Source organism: Argentina anserina, chromosome 3 (genome assembly GCF_933775445.1).
Source record: "Argentina anserina chromosome 3, drPotAnse1.1, whole genome shotgun sequence".
NCBI classification, from domain to species: domain Eukaryota; kingdom Viridiplantae; phylum Streptophyta; class Magnoliopsida; order Rosales; family Rosaceae; genus Argentina; species Argentina anserina.
In genome coordinates, this window is record NC_065874.1 from 7,646,124 (window position 1) to 7,659,169 (window position 13,046).

At 37.0% G+C, this 13,046-nt stretch overlaps 3 protein-coding genes across 4 annotated transcripts; all 3 read right to left on the reverse strand.

Annotated features, from left to right (window-relative positions):
- Positions 1-1,703: 1,703 nt before the first annotated feature.
- Positions 1,704-7,522, reverse strand: LOC126786566 (zinc finger CCCH domain-containing protein 37). Its single transcript, XM_050512416.1, has 12 exons — positions 7,169-7,522; positions 6,243-6,487; positions 4,368-4,427; positions 4,196-4,273; positions 4,040-4,102; positions 3,748-3,957; positions 3,613-3,650; positions 3,484-3,530; positions 3,277-3,395; positions 3,038-3,097; positions 2,604-2,750; positions 1,704-2,209 (listed from the first exon to the last, which is right to left on the reverse strand). Exons 1-12 carry the CDS (start codon positions 7,458-7,460, stop codon positions 2,066-2,068), a joined length of 1,503 nt encoding a protein of 500 aa, XP_050368373.1. The 5' UTR covers positions 7,461-7,522; the 3' UTR covers positions 1,704-2,065.
- A 2,027-nt stretch (positions 7,523-9,549) lies between these two features.
- On the reverse strand, positions 9,550-9,848 carry LOC126786944 (uncharacterized). Its single transcript, XM_050512896.1, has one exon. The coding sequence runs from the start codon at positions 9,829-9,831 to the stop codon at positions 9,550-9,552; it is 282 nt and encodes a 93-aa protein (XP_050368853.1). The 5' UTR covers positions 9,832-9,848.
- A 300-nt stretch (positions 9,849-10,148) lies between these two features.
- Positions 10,149-12,848, reverse strand: LOC126788554 (uncharacterized). Of its 2 annotated transcripts, none has more exons than XM_050514555.1 (5): positions 12,636-12,848; positions 12,375-12,512; positions 12,229-12,266; positions 12,063-12,129; positions 10,149-10,777 (listed from the first exon to the last, which is right to left on the reverse strand). In XM_050514555.1, the coding sequence occupies exons 1-5, from the start codon at positions 12,816-12,818 to the stop codon at positions 10,394-10,396; spliced, it is 810 nt and encodes a 269-aa protein (XP_050370512.1). In that variant the 5' UTR covers positions 12,819-12,848; the 3' UTR covers positions 10,149-10,393. The 2 variants fall into 2 exon arrangements, with proteins under 2 accessions (XP_050370512.1, XP_050370511.1); XM_050514554.1 differs by having other exon boundaries at positions 12,375-12,515.
- Positions 12,849-13,046: the final 198 nt, after the last annotated feature.

The following is a 13,046-nucleotide window of genomic DNA, read 5'->3' on the forward strand; positions in this document are numbered from 1 at the left end:
AAAGGTGTTTTTGTTGCCTGTTTATTGGCCTCTTTGAATGTTGTTCCCAACCGCTATAAGGCTCCAAAAATACATCATGTTTTATGGCAGACACGAATTTATCCCTTGGGTTAAAGTTAACATTGACGGATTGGCTAAAGGTAACCCAGGTCCAACAGCATGTGTGGGTGTTTTTCGGGATTCTTCAAGTGGTTTTTACGGGGTTTTGTCAATCTAGGGTTTTTTTGTCAATCGCTTAGTTGAAATTCTTCATTTTATGCTGTAATTTTGGCAATTGAAATTGAAATTGCTATTGTTAGAGGTTGGTTCTACTTATGGTTGGAAAGTGACTCTGTAAGTGTAGTGACATGTTTTTCTTCCAAATCTTTCTCTCCCCCATAGAACTTAAGAGTATGTTGGCACAACTGTCTATCTAAAATCCGCCTGATGTCTTTTCGATGCAGTCATATATTCAGATAAGGAAATGCGGTAGCTAACAAAATTGTCAATTTATGCCTCACCAATGACTCTTTTGCTTGGTATGATAAACCTTCAGTATGCTCGTTAAGTTCTTACAAGCTGATTACTTGGAATTTCCGAATTATCGGTTTTCATAGTAGAATTATTTACTTTCTTTTTCTTTTTTCTTTGGGTTTTTTTTTCTCTTGACAAAGTTTTGGTCTAATCCCCCTTACTATGTATTTTTGTTTTGTTTTTTATTTATTGAAACCGGCGTGGGCTGAGCCTCCCAACTTGGCTGGGTTCCAAACCCTAAAAAAAAAAAGATGTAATTAACTACGATTGAGTTCATGACTTTTCGAATCTTAAATACTCGCGTTTTATTAAATAGTAAAATAATATGTTGAAAGTCAAGATTGGCGCCAAATAAGACTAGTTGTGACTGTGACATTTTTTCACCACGTAACTACGAATTTAACTACAAAACTTTGAATCGTGTATACTCTGGCCCTTAGCTCCATATACAATGAGACTAGTTGTGACTATGGCATTTTGTCATACGATTTAAGATTACAAGACTTTGAATCGTGAATACTCGGCTAAACATGGTCTATTCTCCTTTTTTTTTTCTGAAATGTTAAGGCTAAAAATGGTGGTATTTGTAGCCTTCTGGCCGGGTGTCATCACAATATGGGATCAATTCTAAGTTTTGAAGCAGTTTTTTTTTTGTTGAAGAATTTTGAAGCAGTTCTTCCCTAACCAACTGACTAGAAAGCTATTTTCATATAAAAAATTACAAAAGGAATCAGTTCTACGAAGCATGAGATTATCTCAAGTTGCTGCTGTATGCACATTTGTTGGTGCTACTCCCACCTCTCTTGTTTCCAGAAGCCCCCTTTATGATTCCATTTTCTTCCATAATTTTGAGCTGTTACAGTTACAATGTAGAAAGTTATCGAGGAAATTTGATTTTTGGGTATCAGCGATTAGGCAAACTCCTCAACACAAGTGCGGCCTATAAAACGTGCGAAAGATTTTTGGGGAACTCTCCCAACGAGCAACTTGTTTCTCATTTTCTTTTGGTAAAAACTTCTGAAGGACGTTATATTGATGAGATGAGACAAATAACAATCTCAAGAAGTAAAAGTTCATGAAAGCCAGATCACCAAAATTTCGCATTGTGCATTGTGAATCTTGCACAATCGACAACAAGATGAATAACAATCACAGAGAGAAGTGAATGAATATGCAATCAACAGGAAAAGGACAGAGAATAAGCTCTTTCCAGGCTGAATATCATCATAGCAGACTGAGAGCAAACTTTTTTTACAAAACCATAGCATTGAAACTCATCAATCTGATACTCCAGATATACAAAGTACATGTAGAGACTCACTTAATGCAGGAGAACAAAATAGCTCATGACATCCAATCAGTCAACACTGGCACCTTATACTAGAGCATAAAGAATGGCTGATTGGAAAATTTTAAACCATGATGCTCATAAACATAGTACACAATCGAACCCATTGCCATCCAATACTTATGCCACAAGACATCCTTTGAGGCCTCATCTATTTTTCATTGCAGCCGGGGTCGGCTGCTGCTGCTGTTTGGATTCAGCTGCTTATGCTTTCGCTCCAGTAGAATCAGACTTTGCCTGTGATGCTGCCATTGCTACAACTTCTCCAGGAGGCGGGTGGTCAAATCTGCATGATGCACCATATTTGCATGTGCCAGTTTTTAAGTAGTATACACAGATAACAGCACCCTGTAAAAAAAAAAAAAAAAAAAAAACTCCACCCTGGTTAATGGTCTAACATGTATAAGATAGATAATACCTAGATGGATACAGAACAAAACATTTTTGAGATACGAGGATAGATAATGGTTTGCAATAGGAAATCCCGTCCCTATTCACTGGAAAAATGGTTTTAACATGTCCTTTTTTCCAATCGTGATTGTGCAAACAGTATAATCATAGAGTTCATAGCTTTATGAGATAAGTGGCAATCTAAAATTGCAAATGCAAAAACTTAGCATGATGTACTCATTCTTATAAAAATTAACCATATGGTATCTAAGTTTTATATAATATACTGGTACCCTGCTTAACACAAGGACAGATGAACCCTACTGATAGAGAATAGCTCCGCCATTCGTACCTCTCTCCTAGGTAGCCCAGCAAGTGTTAGCTTCACATTTTCTTGTTGAGATGGCTTTGTTGTTAACAACGGCGCTGCTGGCCTATCAATGGGGTGATGGAATCTGCATTGTGCGCCATACTTACATTCCCCAGTCTTCATATAGTACTACAACATGGAAAAACCACAATACATAAACATGAGAGAAATCATTATAAAGTTCCGAATGATTCAAATATATGAACAGGGTAATCAAACAGAACCCTTACTGGCAAGATGTCTACCACCAGATTATCTAATGTGGATATATATTAAGCAACACTTCACTGTGGTGTTGGAACTCAAATTCAGTATAATTTTCCTTGGGATAAGTTTCATAGTAGATTAACATACTAATAAGATCTGGAAGGTCAATCATGTACAATTGGAGTCAATATACAAAAGTAGTTGCTTACTTCACACTCAGCCTGTCCAAAGCGCTGAGGATAGACAGTAGGATTCACTCCCACTCCCACCTGCAACAGCATATAATAACATGAATGATGAATCAAAATTATGTGTGTATAGATAGATAGATAGATAGAGAGAGAGAGAGAGAGAGAGAGAGAGAGAGAGAGAGAACAGTTGTTCAATTCAGTTAATGATACAAACGAAAGGCCTTGGTGAAACATAGAATACTGTAGCTCATATTTACCGTTGGTTGCGCCAAAGTTTGATAAGTGAAGGCAGCTGGATTAGCAACTCCTATGTTGAAACCCGCAACGGAAGGCGCTGAAAGAGAATAGCTGAGTGCAGCAACCGGCGGATTGAAATCTGTACAAAAAATTTAGCAATTAAATTCTGATGCACGTTTATTGTCCAAACACATGAAACTGAACTGTAGAATATCTTAAATATATACCATATCTATCAGGGTGGTTGTACCGGCAAGTGGCCCCATACTTGCAACTGATTACAGAAAAAAAAAGTAATTATACTTCTGGTCGTTTATAGTAATCATAATCCAACAACAAAAGAAGACATAACTGACCTTCCTGTTTTCAGGTAGAACGGACAATCAGCTTCACCCTGGTAGAAGTAACAGACAAATGATCAGCAAACAAAATTATCATAAAGCTGATATCACAACTTTGAAGAGGCTCAATCATATCTACTAAGTACATACCGGTCTTACAGGAAGCTCTTTAGAATTATATAATAGTGCTGGACTGAATGAAACAAGAGGCTTCAAAGCAGCATCACTGCCCTCCGTCTTAAGAGCTGTCTCAGTTTCACCAGATTTATTATCTTGAGTGGATGATGGTATCTGGATGTCTTTTGGGTGATTAAATTTGCAGGTTGCTCCATACTTGCATTGCCCAGTTTTCAAGTAGAACTGTGGAAATTTTTTTGGTCCAAATCATTATTACTAATAGATAGATAATGCACATTACAAGAGTAGGGGATATATATCTCACTGCACATGGGGGTTCAGAAGACCTTTCAGGTAAGGTATAAACATCACCATTTTCTGAAGCACCCTGAAACCAGAGTATGTTATCATATCATTATAACTACAGTGAGCACGCCAGACAATAATTATATATTGGCATTTTAGTCTCATTCACACATACCGCAGTAGCCAGTTTGTCCTTTGGATGATTAAACTTGCATCTAGGACCGAACTTGCACCTTTGAGTTTTTAGGAAATACTGCAAAATATAGAATATCAGGGCATATGTGGGCTACGCCAGTACATAAATACATCATCTAGGAAAAAATAAAATAAACTTAAATGCTACTCACGGGACAATCTGGTGCTCCAGGTCTCTCAGGAAGGGACTCACTTGGAGCAACAAGTGGAACCTAAATGAACAAGATATCAATAATGTGTTTTAACAATATACCTTCTTCCGTTCTTTCGCCACAATTGATAAGCAAATTGAAAATAGCACACAAAGAACAAAAACAGCTGCAAAATCATCTTCTAAGCCTAACAGATTGTCAATGAAAAGTTGAAGATAGTTCAAATATGCAGAAAACATAAAACTAAGTAGGCCAGCTGAATTACTTACCAAATAAATGAAATAACAATTTATAATATTGAGCTACTACCAGAACAGAAGACTTGTGTGGTCATGTATGTACATAGGTTGATCATCAGACAGAAGCCCTACCTAACGTGGAAAAAGCCTATATGTTTGGGAAAATGAATCATTATCTTGCAATGGTATGGAACTTAGGCTTCATGAAGAAACTATAGGTATAAATCTTGATATCGCACAGTGGATCAGAAAACCTTTCTCAAATTATGTAGGCGAAGCAAAGGAATATGCCTACAAAGAAGTTAGGGTTAGGGCAAAACAAAACAAAGATGATTGACTGCTCAACTCCACAATCCTTAATGCATTGCGGCAGTCCTCAGACCAACTCATACGAGACAAACACATAAAGGTGAAAGTACCTTCTGCAGTTGTGTACTAGTACAACCCCACAAACAATCTGCCCAGTGGTTCTCTAGCTTCAAGTTAGCTTCACAGCATCTTAATTTACCTCCAAATTAGCATAAGGTCCTTCATGAATTATGATGCAGAATGATCAGACTACCCCAAGAGGAATCCTAAAACTCTTGGGAATATGCATGAAAACCCAAAGCCAAAGATGGGTGCATCAAACTTTCTTATATTCTTATGTTAAGTGAGGGATCTTCACACCAAGACATTTTACTGGACTTTCAAAATTCAAAACCTGGGGAGCTTTCTGCTTAAGCAACGATTATGAGTGAACATCCATCATTCACTCAACCGAAAATGTCTTATAGTTAAATATGCTTCAGACTTGTGAATCGAAACACTTGGGATGCTGTGCTATGATATCTTTCACCTTTCTAAATTTGAGATCTTTGGCTAGAAAATTTTATTTTATGATGAAGGCAACCTTTCCAAGTATATAGAGCCTACTTCAAGATGGCATATGATCCAATGCCAATCATGGCAGACAAAAAATCAAGATACAGTACAAGTGTACAACTTTTAGGGTGTTTCAAACAAACAAGCCAGCAAAATGCTAGACCCAACAATTTTTCTTCCAATTCAGCCGTTCATGAGAGACTAATGAACAGTAATCTGTCTGTTCATTTATAACTAGAGTTAAAAAGAAACCAAGATGACATTATATCTTAGATAGATTTATTGCTGAACAAAAAACAATAAACAGAAGACAGAAAAAATCAGTTATATCACTTAATAACCCACAGGGTACAAGGGAATGACTGGATACGGAAAATTAGGAAGAGCATATAAATTTCCAACACTGGAATATTTGCAGCCTCACTAGCCACATAACCAGACCTTTTTGCAGAAAATGAAGCAGGTTATATCAACTATAAATGAATATACTCTGTAGAACTGAGAGTGAAAAAATCAACTATAGTTATACATAACAGCAATTATTATAGGAAAATAGGATTATATTCGAAAAAGTATTAAAAAAAAGTATCTATCTGCACCTTCAAAGAACTAAATATAGGTATAGGACGTGATCGATATATTCATAAGCTTGGAGACATAATATAGAGTTGATTGTTATTTTACTAAAAGTACTTTATAGTTATTTATACATAATAAGGTAAATGTCATGAAGCTATAAGTATAGGCATAAGATATAATAATAAGCAGTCACCTCTTTCCAATCTGGGATTCCACCCTCAGGAACCCATATAGGATGGTCAAACTTGCAGCCCTCTCCAAATTTACAGGTTCTTGTTTGCATATAGTGTACACAATCTTTCTCTCCTGGCCTCTGTGGATAAATAGGCAAGCTTGTATTCTCGAATCTAGGTCGCTTTGCTAAAGGATTTGTGGAATACCAAGCTTCCAATTGCCCAATCGGATTATGGACACCCAAATAAGCCTGATGGTAGAGTGCTATAGTACATAGTAGACAAGTATATACAAGAAAAGAGGAAATGTATATGTTACCAACTTACCATATAGTATATATATATCTTAAAATGTAATTTGGCGTAATAACGTACACATACTAGAAACGCAAAGATAGACTCTTTCATCTCTTTCTATTATAGCACATATTACGCTAAATGCATATACAAAAAAGCTATTAGCTTTCCATAGTTATTACACATATAAACTCTTCTACACGGCGATGTACACATATACTGATAATAGGTAACAATCTAAACCTTGTTAAACATTCCAACTTTTAACGATTTACATCAAGATCACAAACCACCTCAGACATTACTGACGAAAAGCAAAATGCCTACTCATAATCTGATGATGAAGCAAACTATGAACACACACTAGAAAGCCAGAAAAGCATAAACAAAAGCTACTAGCTTCACATAGTAATTAGACATAAACTCTTGTACTCAGCTAAAGCTTATATTACTTAATTCTAGTGTTACACAAGTCCCACTTTACATAACCACATTTCACACTTACCTAAAGCACCAAGCTTTAAACATACTCACATCTATCTAAGCAATTAAGTAAGCAATTTCAGCATGTATCAAAAACACAAGGCAATCAAGATTCAAACTTTACATCACTAAACAGACAGAAACACTAAAGTGAGAGCTCACCAACCTTCATGGGAGCGTTTGAAGCCGGGCGGGCCGGGTTCGACATCCGGGGCGGGCCATGATGACATCATGTACGACGTGGCCCTGGCGGCGTCCGAGTAAGCGCCGAGGCCGTCGGCGCCGGAATAGTACATGGAGGTGGAGGAGAGAGGGTCGGACCCAGAGAGGTAGCGGTGGGCCGGGTCGGAGAGGTAGGATTGGGCGAGGGTCCGGGGAGTGTAGACGGTGGAGAGAGCAGGGGTGGGAGGCGGAGCTGATTGGGCGGCGGCTCCGTAGGTGAAGAGGTTGCTCGCCATTGTTGAAGTGAGGTATGAGAAGAGTGTTCGTGCCCTAGAGCTTTATTACAGTGAAGAGTGAAGCTCAGGGAAACTGGGTTGTGAGTTACTGAGATTTAAGGGATGGTGTGCCCTTTTGGAAGGTGTGGGTAACTTTTGTTCATCCCTTTTACTTCTTCTACTTTCAACCCAATTGTTTTACTGCTCTTACAGAGGATGGCTTTTAGGTTGATTTCTAATGACAAACTAAGATGATGTCATGTGATTTTGAGTGTTGTTGCATCAAATGAAACGTAAAATTTTTCAATCAAAATATGCTTGATGTGTTAATGTTGATGTAACTGTGACAAAAGATGTATTGTAGTGTTTGTGTTCATCATTGTTCCCAGAGAGATAAGTCGGTAAGTATATGAAATAATTGAATTTTTTTTTATGATAAAAAGTTAAAAACAAAAAAAAAACCATAAAGATACAAAGAGATGCAAAAACACACGGTTAATTGGCACAAGTGATGTGCTCCCTAATAGAGATCTAACCAACTGTCTTAGTGTTTTAAGATGGAACCAACTGTCTTGGTTTATGTTTGCTTTTTACATCCTTTAGTTTTTTTTTGGTTAATTTAGTTGGTTTGTGTGTGCTTTTACATCCTTGAGGATATCCCTGTGAGATATGCCAAAAATTGCCAATAGCCCCCAATATGGTACCCAGACACCCAGGTCATAATTCTTTGGGAGAAAGAACCCAAGGAACCAAGTGATCTTGGACTGCCATTGTTTTTTAACTATCCGTGATTGGATCTGGATAGAATTGCTACAACCGAACAAAAAAAATTACTAAACATACGTATATGAAGGTTTGAGACTTCTTAACTACGGAAGTCCACACTAAAATTTTTAGTGTGAATTTATATTTTTCACCATTTTTCAATTAAAATTTTCATTGATATCGTTTAATATTTAGATAATATTATATAGATCATCTATGTAAATTTTCAGCCGATTTAGTTATTGATAAGACACTAAAAATAAAAAAAAAATAAATGAACATTGAGTTTTGTCAAATATGAACCGTTCATATTATTTTAAAAAACAATTTTTAAGAACCTTAATAATTACCAAATTGGTTGAAATTTTATAAAAATGATATATACAATATTATCTAGATACTAACAATGAAGAAATTTGATCGAAAAATGATGTAAAAATAAAAATATGCATCAAAATTATTAATGCGAACCTCCGCAACTGAGAAAATCGGATCATAACTTCATGCCTTCATGTAACACTAGTACGTATCTTATTTTCCTCTAGAACTCGTGAAGCGCTAGTTTTATGCACACACCAATATACTTATATCAGTTATATACTCATATGACAATATACGCTCAATGAATAAGCATATTTGTATACTATTGATAAAATAATTGAAACCATGCAAGTTTCAATTAAAAAAAAGTATATTGAGATATTAGAGAAAACTAAAAATAATGTGTAGTATGAAAATAAACACAGTTTTCTGAAAACCTTCTGTGACTGCTTTGTCATTTGATAGATGTAAATATGTTGGTAGATTCTCATAAAAACACGAATTATCAGGCTATAACTAATAGCAACATAGTATTAAGGTTTTTCTAAAGACACATTATTAAGTTTTTCTAAAAACACATGAAGTGGTCACTGATAAACACGATATTAAGATTTTTTCAAAGAAAATAGAAGCGGCCACGGATAAACAGTAATACAGATACAGTCTAATTAGTCACTTACCTACTTTCATATTGCAAATTTTCAATATAAGCTACAAATTGTAGATACTATCAACACCAACTAACCAACAAATAAATAAAAAACTAACCAATAAGTACCTATAATGCATACTGATATAGTAATCAGTCTGAAAAAAAAAACTTAAATTACACCAGTTTATCTAGACAAACAACATTACTGAGGTGTGAGTTCCACAGAGTAACAAAACTAACAAGCCGACAACACATATAATTTGCATAAAATGCCCAAGACACATAACCAAGGCACATAATGGTCCAAGCATATCTGCCCAAGAACTAGTAGAAATATTTATTTTTCAACAAAAGCACTGCTGCCTAAATCATCTATGAAGGAGAAGCAAGTGCTTGTACATGTCTGTATTCTCTAGCTAGCCATGAGCCGGCGCCAGTGGCACCTAGGTCGTCTTTAGGGGCATCTTTCCCGGTACCGAAAACCGGCCCGCCTTCTCCAACAGCGTCCTTCACCTTGTCTTGGAGCTTATCAATCTGAACGCTTCCCTGGTCCTCCCGGGAGTGTACGTCAGTCCTGCTCTTGTTCTCTCCAGTTGACTTGTATGTCGTCGCCGTGAATGACCCCGGCGGCTGAGCTCCCTGTGCTCCTGACATGGTCTGTGTATCCTGATAAGTGAGAGTGAGAACTCTCAGCTGACGAGTGTATGTACAGATTGCTATGATACAGCTCTGCTTTGTAACGTTGTCGCATACCATTTTGTGGTTTATATAGCGTTTGGGATTAGTAGGCCGAGTCTACTGCTTGAGCTGATGAAGCCTTGATTCATTGTTTGCAGGACACATGTCGACTACAGACTCTACGTGTCTTAAATCGCAATGTTCCATGTGTCTATGTATCAAGCTTCCTCATAACTCATAAGTGTCGGTTATATTCTTAGGTAATGTACATCATATTCACGAGAGTTACAATACTCCTATGCATTGATACACCAGTGAGACTAATCTGTCTTTGAATCGAAGCAGTCTCTTTATGTATTGTAAAAAACTAAAAAGATAAATGGTAACACAAAATGTATAGTCCAAGAGTACGGTACATTGTGCTGTTATGGTCTGCCCTCTGAAAGTAGCTTAACCCAAAACTTGTTGGATTTCAAGCTAATCCTAGTAAGAATGGGAGATATTTGTATTGAATGAAAGAAAACATGAGCGTCTCAGATCACAGTGTGGTATACACTGCCAAGCTTACTAAGAAACCCAAAAGAGCACCGGCTGCAACTTCAACTTCAGTGTGGCCAATCGTTTCTTTTAGTGGAGTATAACTGTCAGCTAATCCATCAGTTCCTAAGTCAGAAGACTTGATCTGCGTCTGAGTGGTTTGACTCATTTTGGTGATTGACTGGGAAATGCCCTTTTGGTTTGTTGGTTTTGATGAAAAAGACTTTGCAAGGGACTTGAGCCTATCCAACTGTAACGAAGATGACGTTTTGGGTTGGGAATTAACTCTACCTCTATCTTGGGATGGGATTGTGTTTGCCCTTGTAATTTGAGACAATGTTTTGTTCAGTACTCTTGCGTGGTTTCCAGCTTCTCTTCTCACCCCCTGAAATAACAGTAAGGAATTTCCTTCAGTTTAGTCCAGAACTTGAGACCCATGAGCAGGTACAAGGGTAAATAATCAAATCAAAAGACTACATATAGGGCAAACCTAAAGGAAAAGAAACAAGACAGGAATCCCATGAACTAAAGATGATCACATATCAGAAATGGACATATGCAAAGATGTTCCACATTTATGAACAATGTGAATTTGGCACGTTGATCACAATAGGAACTGGGAAACGTTTTCTTATTCAGCATTGATGTAAGATATTTTTTGCAAATACAGGCATGACAGCCTAGGTTGAGGGGTTTACATATGACACCTCCGTAGATAAACCTCTCACCAAGTGTGTATACTGGCAAGGTGCGGTATGGATATCAAAGCATTAAACTGGCCCATCTATTGTTGTCAGCAGAATGGCTCTTGGTCAGGCTTTAAAATGGAAAGCCAACAATAAAACATCCTAATAAGAAGCAGAAGAAGAGGCTCCAAGAAAGAACAAAGTTCTCTATCATCAGCATCTCATAAGAAACTGGTTTCATGGAAAGATAAAATTATTCTTTAATTTGATTGTTTTCTCTTACAGACTAGTTCTATTTATGTTATTGCTAAGTATTCTGAAACATCTGGTTCCTGATGACTAAGATGAAATAGAGATATACTATGAAGTCTCTCACCTTTCAGAATACAAATTTACAAACAGCATGAGCTTACATTACTAAGATATCTAACTGAAACTAACTATTTTGGCAGAATGCTATCTGATAAGCCGGTAAAACATATCCTTCCTAAACCTAATGGAACTATTTGGCAGATTGTTGCAATATTAGACTATCAGAAAGGAAGTACTATATTGTGTTGTGCCCCTGTTGTCATCTGTCTAAAAGTAAGCCATAGAATAAATCTCATAAGTTAGAAGATACTGTTCTGCTATATCAGTGAGCGTACTCAGCAGATATTCAGATATGCTAGCATAATCAAGGAGTACAGCATCACATTATCAGTCCTTTTTAATCAGACCTCATGAAACCAAAAACTAATTCTCAAGTACTTAAGAATGACAAAGCCTGACAAGCAAACAAGCCTAAAATTTCAAACTAAGTACTACCATTAAAGAAAATAGTTTGACCATAATTAAGCTGTCTAAAATGCCAGATACATCAGATTCAATCATGGGCAGTAGTTCAGCTCAAATATCCATTAGTTAAACTATGCAAATCTGTCAAATTTATGAAATCAAGGAATAGATGGATGGAGAAAGAATGAGATAAGCCAGCATCAATACCTGGGCATCATACATCACAATGCCTGCATAAACAACAGTCAAGCCAAATATCGAATCCGACAGCCCCCTGATATATAACCAACACAGTCATGAATTGAATATGAGTTCAATGATACAATCTCCATTCTCCAACCAAATACAAGAAAATAAATAAAATGGGCCATACCTTTCAAGGCCGAGCATTGTTGCAGTAGCCACCATTGCCTACACATGTAGAAAACAGCAAGAAAAGCAATTCCGGCATCAGTCCAACCAATCATTTCATTCTACAATGTTACATGATTGGATCATAATAAGTTAGAAATAGCTTACAGAGGAATGCGAGGAAGGGAAGCCGCCAGACTGAACGGTGGACCTAAAGAACTCAAACTTTTTGCCGTATAGAATCACATTAGTAAAAGGCTTAGACAGCTGTCCAATCACAGCACAAATTCCAGCTGCAACCAAAACCTTCTTAAACACAAAACACATGCCCGATATTTCATTCAGTTACCACATCAGTACAACAGAACAAACAATTCAGATTATGTATTATAGAACCAAAATTTACAGATACCCGGAATTGGTTTAGACCTTGTTATGGGCAAGCTGAGCAAACTCCTCTACTAACTGAGCTTTCACGCAAAAGGGTCCGGATTGTCTTGACTTCTTAAGGGAGAGGGGCTTGTTGAAGATGAGATTATGTTGCTTTAGAGTAAGAGCCCCAGAACTGTGAAATCCACTACAACTTGAAATGCCCCAAAACTGAAGCAACATGTTGTCTCTCTATTTTTCTGGACCAGAGAGAGACACCCCCAGTGAGAGATAGTCAAACTTCCAAAGTACCAATCACTCCTGTCTGATGGATAAAGAGTTAAAAGACTCAATTCTCTTCTCCATTGGGTACTTCGCTTTGTGGTCAAAACAGTCTCACCCAGCTAGTGTAAAACTCTACGACGTCGTTTGGCACTTTGGCTTACACAGAGTATAAAATCTCTAAAACTT

Excerpts from the sequence above, each read along its gene's own strand:
- LOC126786566 (XM_050512416.1), bottom strand. The coding sequence starts at position 7,460 with ATGGCGAGCAACCTCTTCACCTACGGAGCCGCCGCCCAATCAGCTCCG. Across the intron at positions 6,488-7,168 it reads CTTCAAACGCTCCCATGAAG|CACTCTACCATCAGGCTTAT; the intron begins GTTGGTGAGCTC and ends TATGTACTATAG. Across the intron at positions 2,210-2,603 it reads CTGGGCTACCTAGGAGAGAG|GGTGCTGTTATCTGTGTATA; the intron begins GTACGAATGGCG and ends TTTTTTTTACAG.
- LOC126788554 (XM_050514554.1), bottom strand. The coding sequence starts at position 12,818 with ATGTTGCTTCAGTTTTGGGGCATTTCAAGTTGTAGTGGATTTCACAGT. Across the intron at positions 12,516-12,635 it reads CTCAGCTTGCCCATAACAAG|AAGGTTTTGGTTGCAGCTGG; the intron begins GTCTAAACCAAT and ends TTTGTGTTTAAG. Across the intron at positions 12,267-12,374 it reads TCCCTTCCTCGCATTCCTCT|GCAATGGTGGCTACTGCAAC; the intron begins GTAAGCTATTTC and ends CTACATGTGTAG.
- LOC126786944 (XM_050512896.1), bottom strand. The coding sequence starts at position 9,831 with ATGTCAGGAGCACAGGGAGCTCAGCCGCCGGGGTCATTCACGGCGACG.